At 44.8% G+C, this 13,823-nt stretch overlaps 1 protein-coding gene across 3 annotated transcripts in view; it reads right to left on the reverse strand.

Annotated features, from left to right (window-relative positions):
• CFAP69 (cilia and flagella associated protein 69) overlaps positions 1-13,764 on the reverse strand; it is a 62,219-nt gene extending 48,455 nt beyond the window's left edge. Inside the window, exons 1-5 of one of the 3 annotated variants that reach the window (XM_070059826.1) lie at positions 13,420-13,764; positions 11,262-11,439; positions 7,686-7,745; positions 5,626-5,691; positions 2,065-2,174 (exon numbers count right to left, since the gene is read on the reverse strand). In XM_070059826.1, the coding sequence (XP_069915927.1) occupies positions 2,065-2,174; positions 5,626-5,691; positions 7,686-7,730 (221 nt within the window). In that variant the 5' untranslated portion in view covers positions 7,731-7,745; positions 11,262-11,439; positions 13,420-13,764. Of the gene's footprint in view, positions 1-2,064; positions 2,175-5,625; positions 5,692-7,685; positions 7,746-11,261; positions 11,440-12,702; positions 12,932-13,419 lie in introns of those variants that run through there. The other 2 variants (XM_070059825.1, XM_070059828.1) reach the window with 2 other exon arrangements.
• Between the last annotated feature and the right edge of the window lie 59 nt (positions 13,765-13,823).

The following is a 13,823-nucleotide window of genomic DNA, read 5'->3' on the forward strand; positions in this document are numbered from 1 at the left end:
CTGTTCCAGCTTTCTGTTAATGCTGCCACCCACCCGGGAGTCCAAGATTAACTCCTGTCTCCAGGCTTTGGCCCTCCAGCCATTATGGGCATTTCTGGGCTGAACCAGCAGATGGGAGGTCTCTCACTCTTGAAATAAAAGTTTTAAAACAAAACAAAACAAAAAAATAAATTAAAGTTTTAAGTATTTCTAAGAGCATTTAGCAAGGTGCTTAGCACACACATTGTGAATGCCCCATAGATAGTAACTCTTTTGATTTAAAAAAATTACTTATTTGAAAGGCAGAGAGAGAGACCTTCCATCCGCTGGTTCCCACCCCAAATGGCTGCAATAGCCAGGGCCAGTCTAGGCCAAAGCCAGGAGCCAGGAACTCTGTCCTAGTCTCCCACATAGATTGCAAGAGCCCAAGTACTTGGGCCATCATTCACTGTTTTCCAGGCACATCAGCACGGAGCTGGATTGGAAGTGGAGCAATTAGGACTAGAACTGGCACTCCAATATGGGATGCAGGCATCACAAGTGGAGGCTTAATCCTCTGTGCCACAATGCAGGTCCCTAGAACTTTAATTTATGTCTTTCAAGGAAAAAATAACGAAGTTGGAAAATGGTCCTGAGAACTATCACAAGGTGAATGTAGAATACACAGGTCAAGCTGAATTTAGAGATGAATATTCAGAGGACAAGCTCTGAGAAGGACAAATTTATAAATGCCACAGAGGTTCATTTCTAGTGTTTTTAGAGTAAAATAGCAAATAATATATTACTTTATCTGACTATTCTTATCTCTAAAGTGAAGAATTTTGAAACTAGTACTTTTCATCTTCAAATGTTTTCCTTTCCTACCACAGGAGAGAACCTACAAGAAGCAGCATCAGAAGAGTTTTTAACTAAAAAGGCTAAGTAAGAGTAGGCATTATACTTCTGATGCACTAAGGAAAACATGCTGCTCAGAAAACAAAACCAACAGGTTTGATTTTACTTTTTTATTCTCAATGTTTCTATCTTCTAAAAATGTCTTTAAAAGAATCGAATAAGGATAAGGTGTGGAGAAATGCAGGACAGAAGTAGAACTCAGGAAAGTAGAAAAACTGCAGAGCCACGTAGGAGCACTGGTGTTGAAAGTAAGGATTGTGTTTCCTTAGAACTTGCACAACCCTGAAATTTGAAAGTGTTGTACATAATAAAATCTCATGTCATCATAATAATAATTTTCAATTCATTCCTTGAAAGCAGGAGAGCAGTCATTTATTTTTCATGGCTCCTATGAAAAGTAGGGCATGATGCAAGCATTCAACAAATTATTCTTGATTATTTTATTCAGATTATCAAAAATAGTAAATTTTAGTGGCTATAAAATTTTAAATATTATTGCTGCTAAATCCCAAAAAACAAACAATGTTATTGAAGACGTTAAGTTGGTAGAAACACTTAGAAGATAAAATTGTCAGACAGGTTTATTTACAATGGCGGTTTCAATACATATCCAGGTTAGCCACTGTGTGGCAGCAAAGTAGCATAATGTATCGTAGTTTCCAGAATTGGTTGTAGAAACAAAAAAGTAGGGAGAATGGGATGTAGTATTTTTATCATTGTGACTTCTAATTTGCATTAAAAAGTGTAAGCCAAACATAATTGATAATTTATTCTTCATTCAAATTTATAAAATCAAATAAAACTTGACACAGAGCTTACTATTATCCTTGAGAGCCAAATTTTCTAAAGACAGAAAAAAAATAGACTGAAACAACACGTATTATCTAGAAATTTATTTAGTGAATTTTTAAAAATACTAAAATTCTTTTATTTAACTTAATACTTACCAATCACTTGACAGTAACTAACTACAAGAAAATATTTTAGTATGCTTACCATCTAATCTTTTGTGGCTAATGATCACAGGCTACTGTAAAACTGACAACCTCTGAAACAAACCGCTGGCCTCCAAGGATCAGCTGAGGCTTCCTGAGTCTATGTCACTCTGCTGCCCCATAATGCATAAACCTTCTGCGATACATAATAATAAAATACCACATTCTAATACAAGATCAAAGAAAGTCAACTTACCCACACAGTTGTAGGATATCATATGTAGATTCTATGAAACGGGGATGGTGTTCAATTTTTCCTGCACACAGATTAAGAATTTTAAATATCTGTGCCAAATCCCTTAAGGGCTTTAGTATCATTGGTTAAGAAATAAACAGTAAGATTAATATATTTATTAAAATAGTCCTTATAGCCCATCTGCCAAGAAAATCTATAGAATCCCACTTATTTTGTTCAATGTGGCAGATATTATTACAATTATTTTTATTTTCAAGTCTAAAGAAAATTTAGAACCATTTTAGAAGTATTATTTTGACTCAGTAATCTCACTCAATTTCTTCTTCTCACCCCAGTGTAGGACTAGATTACCAACTACAACACCACACACTCAGTGGTTCAGTGATCTACTGTTGGCCATGAACAACACCACACTGCACAAAGTCACCTTAGTGATTAGATTCAATTATATCCTTTCTCTTCAACCTCCCACACATAAATACCTACCTCAAGGCTTATCTTATATTACCACATTATTTATTCAAGTTTAACTCAGACACATTTTCTTGTATTTAAGGTTTAAATTGGTTGGGACTTCATTTCATTTAAAACTAGCATGTAGGTGGGCACTTAGCCCAGCAGTTAACACAAGAGCATGTGTATGAGCTCGATACCCAGCCCTAGTTCCTGAGTCCAGCTTCACGCTCATGCACACCATGGGAGGCAGCAGTGACAGCTTGAGTAGTTGGGTCCTTGCCAACAAGTGGGAGACCTGGATTGAATCCCTGCTCCTGGCTTTGGCCCAGTGCAGATCAGGCCATGCCTCTGAGACTCAACCAGTGAATGGAGGCATTGTCTTTCTCACTCTTTCTGCTTCTCAAATAAACAAATAAAAAATTTAAAACTAATATGAAAGCAAACTGTAACCTCTCTAGACCTTCAGGTAAAAGTACCTTTTATTTTACCCTTTTAAATAACCCTTCTGTTGCAGAAATAAAATTTGTTGATTTTGTTTTACAACTAAGAAATCATGGTAGTTGTGACTTAAACGTCTTGGCTGAATCCTGCTACTTCTGGCCTCCTTCTAGGAGCTTCTTAGGAAAAGCTGGAAGAGCTGGGTATATGAGGACTTACATCTGTTAACTTCCTAGAGAAGTGATCAGACAGTGGTCTAACTTATCTTTGACAAGTTTTACAACTTCCTAAAGACAGCCTGCTACAGGCATTTAGAAATAGAGCCATCTGCCACCAGCTGTTTCACCTGAAGAAATCAACAGGAAATCACCTCCCTGGCTACCAGTAAATAGTGCTTAATATCCACAAGCCCTCACTGGTCCAACAGAGCCATAGAAAACCAGCTTGAAAATAACAGAAAAGATTTAGATGAACGTAGGAGGCACATTTTCCTGACGGGAAGCCTTGCGGTGCTTTGAACTGGAACAAGTTAATGCCAGAGGCCGCAGTCTTTAGACATGTCAGAGATGGTTTACATCAGTTCTGCTCCAAGTGTGGTATACAAGACACTGCCCATTCTGGAACTGTACTTACTAGCCTGTGGTAAGAAAGTCAGAGTGGGCATTTAAAAACTTTATAATAATCTGATATTTTTGTGGCACTTCTATTCTTTTTTTAAAAAAAGATTTATTTATTTACTTGAAAGAGTACAACACAGACAGAGGAGAGGCAGAAAGAGAGAGAGAGAGAGAGAGAGAGAGAGAGAGAGAGAGAGAGAGAGAGGTCTTCCATCTGCTGGTTCACTCTCCAGATGGCCACAACGGCCGGAGCTGCATCAATCTGTAGCCAGGAGCCAGGAGCCTCCTCTGGGTCCCTAACATGGGCACAGGGGCCCAAGGACCTGGGCCATCCTCTACTGCTTTCCCAGGTCACAACAGATAGCAGATCAGAAGTGGAGCAGATGGGACTTGAACTGGCGCCCAAACAGGACACCGGCACTGCAGGCAGCAGCCCTAATCACCATGCCACAGCGCCGGCCCCTGCAAATGGCTTTTAACAGCTGTAGCTGGGCCAGGCCAAAGCTAGGAGCCTGGAACTCCATCCCAATCTCTTGGGTGCAAGGACCCAAGGATTTCTTCCACTGGTTTCCCAGGTGTGTTAGCAGGGAGCTGGATTGAGAGTAGAGCAGCCGGGATAAGAACCGCTACCCATACAGGATGCCGGCATTGTTGGCAGCAGATTTACCCACTGCAACACAACACCAGATCCACTTTAATTCTGTTTCCCAATTACACAGGTTTTTTTTTTTTTTTTTTTTTTTTAAAGAACAAAACAAAAAAATGGTTCTTCAGCACAGATAGTTTTGAGGTTTTGAGCCACATATTCTGACAGGGTGGCAGATTCTGCGGGGCTACTGCATTCACACCATGTTATGCAGATTATCCAGTACTTGCACATACATTGCCTCTTCTGATCTTACCAACCTCATGAAGTGTGATTATATCCTATCTTAGCAGGAAGGAGAAGTGAAGAAGCTTATCAAAGGTGCAAGTGCTCACACAAAGTGGTAGAATCACGACTTAGGCTCGGTCCTACTAACTACACCCACTGTCTTCCTAAATCTGTAGAAAGTGACATTATCCAAGAGTTAATCGTGCTACACGGTTTCTTCCATTTTATTTATATTCTCTGATAGAAAATAAAATTCTGTAAAAAAATACAAAAGGGGCCGGCGCCGTGGCTCACTAGGCTAATCCTCCACCTTGCAGCGCCGGCACACCGGGTTCTAGTCCCGGTTGGGGTGCCGGATTCTGTCCCGGTTGCCCCTCTTCCAGGCCAGCTCTCTGCTTTGGCAGAGAGTGCAGTGGAGGATGGCCCAAGTCCTTGGGCCCTGCACCCCATGGGAGACCAGGATAAGTACCTGGCTCCTTCCACCGGATCAGCGCGGTGTGCCGGCCGCAGCGCGCCAGCCGTGGCAGCCATAGGAGGGTGAACCAACGGCAAAGGAAGACCTTTCTCTCTTTCTCTCTCTCTCTCTCACTGTCCACTCTGCCTGTCAAAAAAAAAAAAATACAAAAGGTTACAGTATTTTTTACTGTAGACACAATAATGGCCACCTCAAAGACGTCCACGTCCTAAGCTAGGGAATTCACGTACATGCCACCTCACATGACGGAGATACTTTTCAGATGTGGTTATGGATTTCAGGATTATGCAGGTAGGCACAATGCAGTCACAGGGATCCTTATACAGGAAGGGGGGGGGGGCTGAGAAAGAGAAGGAAGTGTGATGTCATAAGCCAAGCTGAGAGTGATGCCAGCTGTGAGGAAGGTGATGAGCCAACGGATGCAGGCAGGAAGCCTCTGGACAGTGAGGCAGGCAAGAGAAAGGATTCTCCCCTGGAGTCTGCACAAGGAACCAGCCCTGCCGGTACCCTGACTGTAGCTCAGTGAGAGGAAGTTCACACTTCTGATCTCTAGAACTGTAATATACTGGCTTACATTGTTGTAAGTCACTAAATTTGTGTAACTGGTTGCAGCAGCAATAGGAAGCTATCAATTTTCTAGTAGAATTTCTCCAGTTTCAGAACAACCAAAATGAATACACATATATACATGCGAAGGATACAAGTCCATTCTGGTAATACTGCATCACTTTCTTGACAGATTTAAGTTGTTTTTCTTCTAAATCATCCTAAAACAAATGATCTATTTTAGCCATTCTGTGTTATTAAATCTGTTGATATATCTAACATTACAATAACAATTAACAATAAAGGAGGCCCCCTACAATTATCAAGTAGTTCTTAAATTACTATACCAGAAGCATTATAAATGTTTCCTGAAACAGTAAAAGCAAAAATAAACTGCCATTTAAATTTGATTGGGCAATTGAGAATTAAAACTAGGCTAACATAAAAGCAGTAATTACTTCCAGAAATAATATTAACAATACATGCAAAAGTATGAGAATTTTTTCTATGCAATGCACCAGATAAGCACTAACTACGTACATATTACTTCATTCATCTTCAAAACGACTTTATTAGGAAAATATTATTATTATTATTCTTTTCCAGAACAGGAAACATAAGCTGAATCACTGTTGATAACTTGTGCAAAAACACATAACTAAAAAGTGTTGGTGGGGACCAGTACTGTGGTGTACCGGGTAAAGCCGCTGCCTGCAGTGCCGGCATCCCATATGGGCGCTGCTTTGAGTCCCAGCTGCTCCACTTCCCATCAAGCTCTCTGCTATGGCTTGGGAAAACAGCAGAAGATGGCCCAGATCCTTGGGCCCCTGCACCCATTTGGGAGACCCGGAAGAAGCTCCTAGTTCCTGGCTTTGGATAGGTGCAGCTCTGGCCATTGTGGCCAATTGGAGAGTGAACCAACCGATGGAAGACCATTCTCTCTCTCTCTCTGCCTCTCCTTCTGTCTCTGTGTAACCCTTTCAAATAAAATAATAAATCTTTTTTTTTTTTTAATGATGGTATTAGGAGTCAAATTTGGCAATATGACTCCAGAAACCACTTTTTTTTTTTTTTTTTTAACTTTTAAAACATGAAGTTCAGGGCTGGCATTGTGGTATAGTGCATAAAGCTGACACCTGCAATGTTGGCATCCCATATGTGTACCAATTCATGCTCTGGCTGCTCTACTTCTGATCCAGCTCCCTGTTGGGGGCCTGGGGAAGCAGTGGAAGATGGCCCAAGTGTTTGGGCACCCACATGGGAGACAGGGAGGAAGTTCCTGGCTCCTGGTTCCGGACTGGCCCAGCCCTGGACATTGCAGCTATCTGGAGAGTGAACCAATGGATGGCAGATCTTGCTCTCTCTTTCTGTTTCAAATAACATTTTAAACAGTTTAAAAGTTCAGTGTACTATATAAACCAAGTATCCTTAGTCAATCAAAAAAGCCAACCAACCCAAATTCCTGCACAGTGATGTTTTCTTTTTTTCTTTTTTTAAGATTTATTTATTTATTTGAAAGAGTTACACAGAGAGAAGAGAGGCAGAGAGAGAGAGGTCTTCCATCTGATGGTTCACTCTCCAGATGGCCTCAACAGCCGGAGCTGCGCCGATCCAAAGCCAGGAGCCAGGAGCTTCTTCCGGGTCTCCCACATGGGGGTAGGGGCCCAAGGACTTGGGCCATCCTCTACTGCTATCCTGGGCCATAGCAGAGAGCTGGACAGGAAGTGGAGCAGCCGGGTCTCGAACCGGTGCCCATATGAGATGCCAGCACTTAAGGCCACAGCATTAACCCACTGCACCACAGCACTGGTCCCTCAGTGATGTGTTTTCATGACTGAGTCTCTCTATCCTTTAAATCTTCATAAAACATTTATAAAAAGCTGTGGCATTATCTACGCTTTTCCCCCCTTTTTTCCCCCTCCAACCACACTTCATAACAAGCAATTAACAAATACTAGATGACCACTTCTCTACTCTTAAGATTCAATCTGTTTATATTACCTTCTCCATGCCTCCCTATGTGGCAAAATATATATATTCCCATGAACTTTTTACAGATCCCTTGTATATTTATCCTAAATTTAAACAGTCCTTGCATGTAAGATACATACTGTTTGAAATGTTTTCAACAAAAGGAGTTAAAAGATTTACAGTTGGTGGAATACATGTTACCATTCAGGGAAATAAAAGTTCATAAGTGATGTAGCTTACTCACGTTATCGGTTCCTTCAAGGAGTCTGATGACACGATTAAGGTCCATAGGTTTGAAAACACCCTAGAAAACACACAACTCCTAGTATTCTACATCATGGGAATCAAGAAAGTACATCAAACATACTACTTTTAGAGGGTATTTTCCCTCTGTAACTTGAGAATAATCTTATGACCATTAGACAGTAGGAAAAGTGAAAAGCAGATGAGATCTTACAGGAGCAAATAATTTTGGAAAAAAAAACATAAATCCTTCTGAATTCTGGTGTCATAACTGTAATGCTTAAAATTTCATTAGCTCTGAAAAGCCCATGAGCATGTGAAATAACAGCATTTGTGCTTTAAAAAATAAAAGTATCTGATACGTGCATACATTATGTTAAGTTTGCATAAGGAGATACATAGTAAGACCAGCTTCTAAACTATGGGTAGGAGACCCTCTTCTTTAATTAGGTACTCCCTCTCTCTTCTGGTACTAGCATTCCTCTACCCACTGCATTGGAAACAGGAACCTTTAAGATTTTACATCTCACTTTTCATTTCACATATTTCTTGAGACTACTCCTCTTCCTGATTTAGGCAGTCATCCGCTCTCACTCAGTTGCTAAGGTTTCCTGCTGCTCTCCTGGCATCCACTCTTGTACCCTTCAACACCATCCTTTATGGTCAAAATAATAAAACTCTAATCTGAACATGACCTGTCTAGCTCATGCGATGACTCATCACTAATACCATATCCCCGCTCCTCTGTTGTCCCTTATATTGTTGTAATCATATTCGCCTCCTTGGTTCATTCCCACAGGTCCTTCAAGATGAAGTCCAGGTGTCACTTCCCCGAATGATAAAAAAAAGGCTAGAAAAATGGTCTCTCCTCCGTGTCTCTACAGCACCCCACGTGTATGTGTATCTGCTGTAACTACAACCCTGTCACCTTGTTCTGAAAGGGCTTCCATGTTTTCCCCCCAACCACTCCATGCTCTCAAGTCTGCATAAGGACTAAAACGTTGTTCTTTGGCACCCCCAGCACCCAACACTGTGCCTGGCACACAGAATTGTTAGTTGCTCAACAAATGCTTAGAAAATGCCACCAAGAAGAGGCCATTTGATGATAAAGCTATCAGGTAAGGAACGAAACAAGAAATGCTACTTTCCAAATGAGTGACTTATGGAGATACAGAAGTCTCCAGTTGTAAATGCTGCTTTGGTTATATTTATTTCAAAGATTAATTCTTTATTGAGTAGTATTTTCTTTTCAATTTAAGTATTATGTTAATATCACTTGTTCCCATTGCATGAATTAAGCTATTTCACATTAACTCTTTGTTTTTTTTTCACATTAACTCTTATTTTAAAATAACTGGGGCCAGCGCTGTGGCATAGTGGGTAAAGGCCACCGCCTGCAATGCCAACATCCCACCCATATGGATGCTGGTTCAAGTCAGGACTTCTCCACTTCCTTTTTTTTTTTTAATTTTTTTAAAGATTCATTTATATTCATTCAAAAGACAGAGTTACATAGACAGGTAGACACAGAGAGAGAAAGATCTTGCATCTGCTGGTTCACCCCCCAAATGGCTGCAATAGCTGAGGCTGAGCAGATCTGAAGCCAAGAGCCAGCCAGGAGGTTCTTCCAGGTCTCCACCACGGGAACAGAGGCCCAAGGACTTGAGCCATCCTCTGCTGCTTTCCCAGGTGCATTAGCAGGGAGCTGGATCAGAAGTGGAGCAACTGGTACTCGAATGGGCACCCAAATGGGATGCTGGTGCTGCAGGCTGGGGATTTAACCCACTGTGCCACAGTGCCAGCCCCATGCTCCACTTCCAATCCAGCTTTCTGCTATGACCTGGGAAAGCAGAAGATGGCCCAAATCCTTGGGCCACTGCACTCGCATGGGAGACCTGGAAGAGGCTCCTGGTTCCTGGCTTTGGATTGGCCCAACTCCCAAAGTTGTAGCCATTTGGGGAGTGAACTAGTGGATGGAAGACCTCTCTCTGTGCTTCTGCCTCTCTGTAACTCTGCCTTTCAAACGAATAAATAAATCTTTAAAAAAAAGAAGAAGAAGAAATATTGGCAGAAAGAGGGACATGAAACACGTGATGATTATGCTTCCCAAGTCAACCACAGAGGATGCCCTGCTGCTCTCCAGGGTGACAACCTCCAGGGTAGGTCAGAAGCCTTCCTCGTCCCTCTTCATCCACGGTAAAGCTCCCTGCCTCCCCAGGCTCTGCCTACAGCAAGTGATGGCAGCTGATGGTCTGTGTTCCCATTTGTGTGGTCTTCATTTATCTCCGCTAAATTCAGCCAGAAGAACGTGATGATAAAACTATCATTTTGTTGGCTTGGTGGAGACTGAATTAGAGAGGATCAGACTGCGGGAGGGAGTCTAGTTGGTAACTCTGGGTTTTTACTAGGGTTTTGGCAACTAGAATAGACAACAGCGAATGGAGCTGAATCATCAAAGAAGCAGAATCAGCCGGACTGAATGACTGATGGGACACAGCGGGAAAAGAGGGAAGGTAAGGGTGACTTCACAGCTTGAGGGTCATACAAAAGACACAGGCAATGCTGGAGGAAGCGGCTTGTGCTGGGGGTGACTTACATCTGTGACAGGCTTCTGAATCATAGACTTAAGCAGTAATTGAAGATTCTGAGTAAAAAAGATCAACTAATCACAAATACATATTTATTCTACAAATATTTATTGAGTGCCCATACTGTGTTTGGCAGTTCTAATGGCAAAAGACACAGGCATGATTAAAATGTTCACAATCTGCTTCTATAAGAAACTGGCATGCTTTGGGGGAGACAGGTGAATAAGTTGTATAGCACAGGACAAGATGATAACACTGCAGAAAATGAAGGGGGTGGGAAGTGCTGGGGAGCTGGGAGTACGATTTTACACCCAGTGGCCAGCGAAGGACTCTCAGAGAGGTAAGGGTACCAAAGAGAAGACTTCCAAACAGTGGGCAGAGCAAGTGCAAAGGCCCTGAGGCTGGGACACTTGGCCTCGTTGAAGAGAAGCCAAGGGTCAAAAGGCCTGGAGCATGGAAGCCTTTCTTAGCTAGGACTTAACTTTATACCCTGAGCTTAGAATGGAGAAGTTCTGGGAAGGACACAGAACGACCAAGATATCTAAGGCGGCTTCGACAAGTTCAGGGCCAGTGAAACTAAAAGCTAAGTTGATTTTGGTGAAGTTATTTTGAAATCCGTGCAATTATTTTCATAATTTGGATTTTTCATGAATTTTTGAAGACTCCTTTGTATTTCCTACTCTTAAGGAACACATATTCTGGTGGGAGAGACAAAAACTTAGACAAATGAAACAGTGACCAATGTAAAATAAGCGACAGTAGGTAACAGAATGTGTGACTCAGACCTAGGGCGATACCCAGTCATGAGGATCCAAGTAGATGGGAAGTGTCACCCAGGGAGCTGGAGCTTCTAAAATCATTTGGGCCTAGAAGCTCAGGACGCCTCTGGAATTCTTAGTATTTCCAGTGGCTTCCAGGATGTGAGAGTGAGACTGGATCGCGCTGAAACAACACTTGCTGTCATCCAGATACCCATCTGTTTTCCTTACCTCAGCAAAGATGTTTCTAAGTGGCAGTGAAGATTCAAGAATTTAGGAATGACACTTTGGCTGCCTATGTCTTTGACAGCTTTGTATCAGCTTCCTTATTACAGACCTAAAACTTAACTGTTTCAGTGACCCTACACCAAGCTTCTATATTTGAAGAAATAGGCTTGACCGTTGTTACCTAAGGCAATGGATAAAATGTGCAAGTTACTTTGCATGCTTTTAATGAATATTTCACTTCTTCTTTAACTAGTATTGATATTTGTGTTTTTCATGGAAATAACTGTGTAGGAGACAAAACCACAAATTACATTTGCACGATATTGGATTTTTCTTACTTAACTAACTTTGGAGTGGCTGTAGATGGAATTGTGGAAAACAGAAATCTGGATTATGAATTGAAGCTAGTAGTCGATAAGGAAACAATAGTTAAGGAATGTGGAATTTTGGATTTTATCTTTTGTTTCATGTTGTGATTTTCACAGAAAGGTATTCATTCATTCTAAATACTCTATCTTCCGATTTTCTAAAAATTTGTATAACAGTTCCTAAGTGTAATGATTAGAAAACCTTTTTAACATGGCTTACTGGGCCAGCATAGCAGTGCAGCAGATTAAGTCGCCTCTTGAAATGCCAGCATCCCCTACCAGAGTGCCCACTGGAGTCCTGGCTGCTCTGCTTCTGATCCAGCTCCCTGCTAACACGCTTGGGTAAGCAGCGGACAACAGCCCAAGTGCTTGGGCCCCTGTCATCCACATGGGAGACCTGGGTGGAGTTCCTGGCTCCTGGCTTTGGCCTGGACTGACCCTGGTGAAGACATCAGGTGGGTGAACCAGCAGATGAAAGATCTCTCTCCTTTCCCCACATCTCAGTCTCTGTCTCTGCCATTCAACCTTTCAAGCAGATAAAAATAATATAAAATAAACATGAGAAATTTTTAAAAAAATATCTAAAAATTACCTGTTATACTTTCCAGGTGTCAAAACAACAAAATAGTACCAGAATTTTGGTGATCTCCACTTTTTAAAGATGAAGCTACTTGGCTGAAAGGCTGAACGATGGATGGGGAGATTCTGAGATTTCCATCCGCTGGCGCACTGCCCGGATGCCTGCAGCAGCTGGGCCAGGTGGAAGCCAGGAGCCCCGACCTCCATCCAGGCCTCCCATACAGGTGGCGGGGACTCAAGTACTCGACCCATCATCTTCTGCTTCCGAGGTACGTGAACAGGGAGCCGGCTCCGAGGCGGAGCAGCCGGGACTCCCACCCACACTTGGACAGGGGGTCTGGACATCCCAAGCAGCACCCGCTTAACCCACGGGACCACAACGCTGGCCCTGGTCGTCTGCTTGCCTTTTCTGTCTCGGTTTCGTCATCTGTAGATTTTCTCTTACGCCAACACATGAAAATGAAGAACCATACAGTTTCCCCAGCTCAGCCACCTACCTCTCCAGTGCCTGGGAGCGGAGCGGCACAGTCGGGCGTCCCTGCAGCCGGGGGAGAGCAGCGGTCTCCGGCGTGGAACACCGCCACCTGCACCGCTGGGGCCCCCGCGCCCCCAAAGCGCGGCCGCCCCGCGTCACCGCGCGGACGTCGGGGCCCCGCGGGGGAGCTCGGCCCACTCCCCGCAGCACGGGAAGTCCCCGTGCGGGCAGCCGGCCCCTCGCGGGGAGCTCCCCAGGGCTCGGGCGCCCGGCGCCGCTGACGCAGCCCGGATCCCCGGGGCGGCCCCTCTCGGTCAGCGCGAGGCCGGGCAGGATTCCTCCACAGGATGCCTGGATCCGGGGGCACCGCCGCGCCCCCTCCCCCGGGAGAGCCCCAGTGTGAATGAAACTAAGGGCCTGCGGTCTCTAAACGCCTGGGCCCGGAGGGTCCCCGGGCGCCGTCTCTCCGAGGACCGCGAAGCCAGCGCGAGCCGGAGTTCCGCTCTCCACGCCTCAGCGACAGCCCTGGACGGCAGGGACAGCGAGTTCGCACTGGCGCGCGCCTCCCGGCTCCTCGGCGCCCACGCTCTCCGGACCACAGCGGCGGAACCCCGGGGGCTCCGACCCCACCACACACACCGCCCGGCGACCGCCGCCGGCGGGATCCGCCCCCGCGCCGGGAACCGCCGTCCCGCCGGCGCGCCGCGTCTCCTCCCGGCCCCCAGACCCCCGCCCGTACCTGCGCCTCCGCGTCCGCCGTCGCCGCCCTCATCCCTGGCGTTTGGCGGGCACTGCTGGACTTCTTCCTGCCGCCGGGTTCCGGGGCCTCGGCCGTCGCCGCGGCCTCGCGGGCAGACATGTCTGGCGGCTACGGGATGCGGGGCGAGGTCCTCCTGGGCTTCTGCTGTGCGGGCGGCCGCGGGGCCCGAAGAGGCCCCACCACCAAGAAGAGAAAGCAGCCTGCCGGCCACTAGAGTCTAGAAAAGCCTCGCGGGTTTGGTGGCAGCCTCAGCCACCGCGATGCCCCCTGCACAGCGCCCACCTGGGGACCTCGACGCCCGCTAGCCCGCCGGTTGCTAACACAAGCGGCTGCGTTGCTAGGGGCGGGGCCAGAGGCGGTGACGCCTACGGAAAGCTGGAGAG

The sequence above is a fragment of the Oryctolagus cuniculus genome, chromosome 16 (assembly GCF_964237555.1).
Source record: "Oryctolagus cuniculus chromosome 16, mOryCun1.1, whole genome shotgun sequence".
Taxonomy (NCBI): Eukaryota; Metazoa; Chordata; class Mammalia; order Lagomorpha; family Leporidae; genus Oryctolagus; species Oryctolagus cuniculus.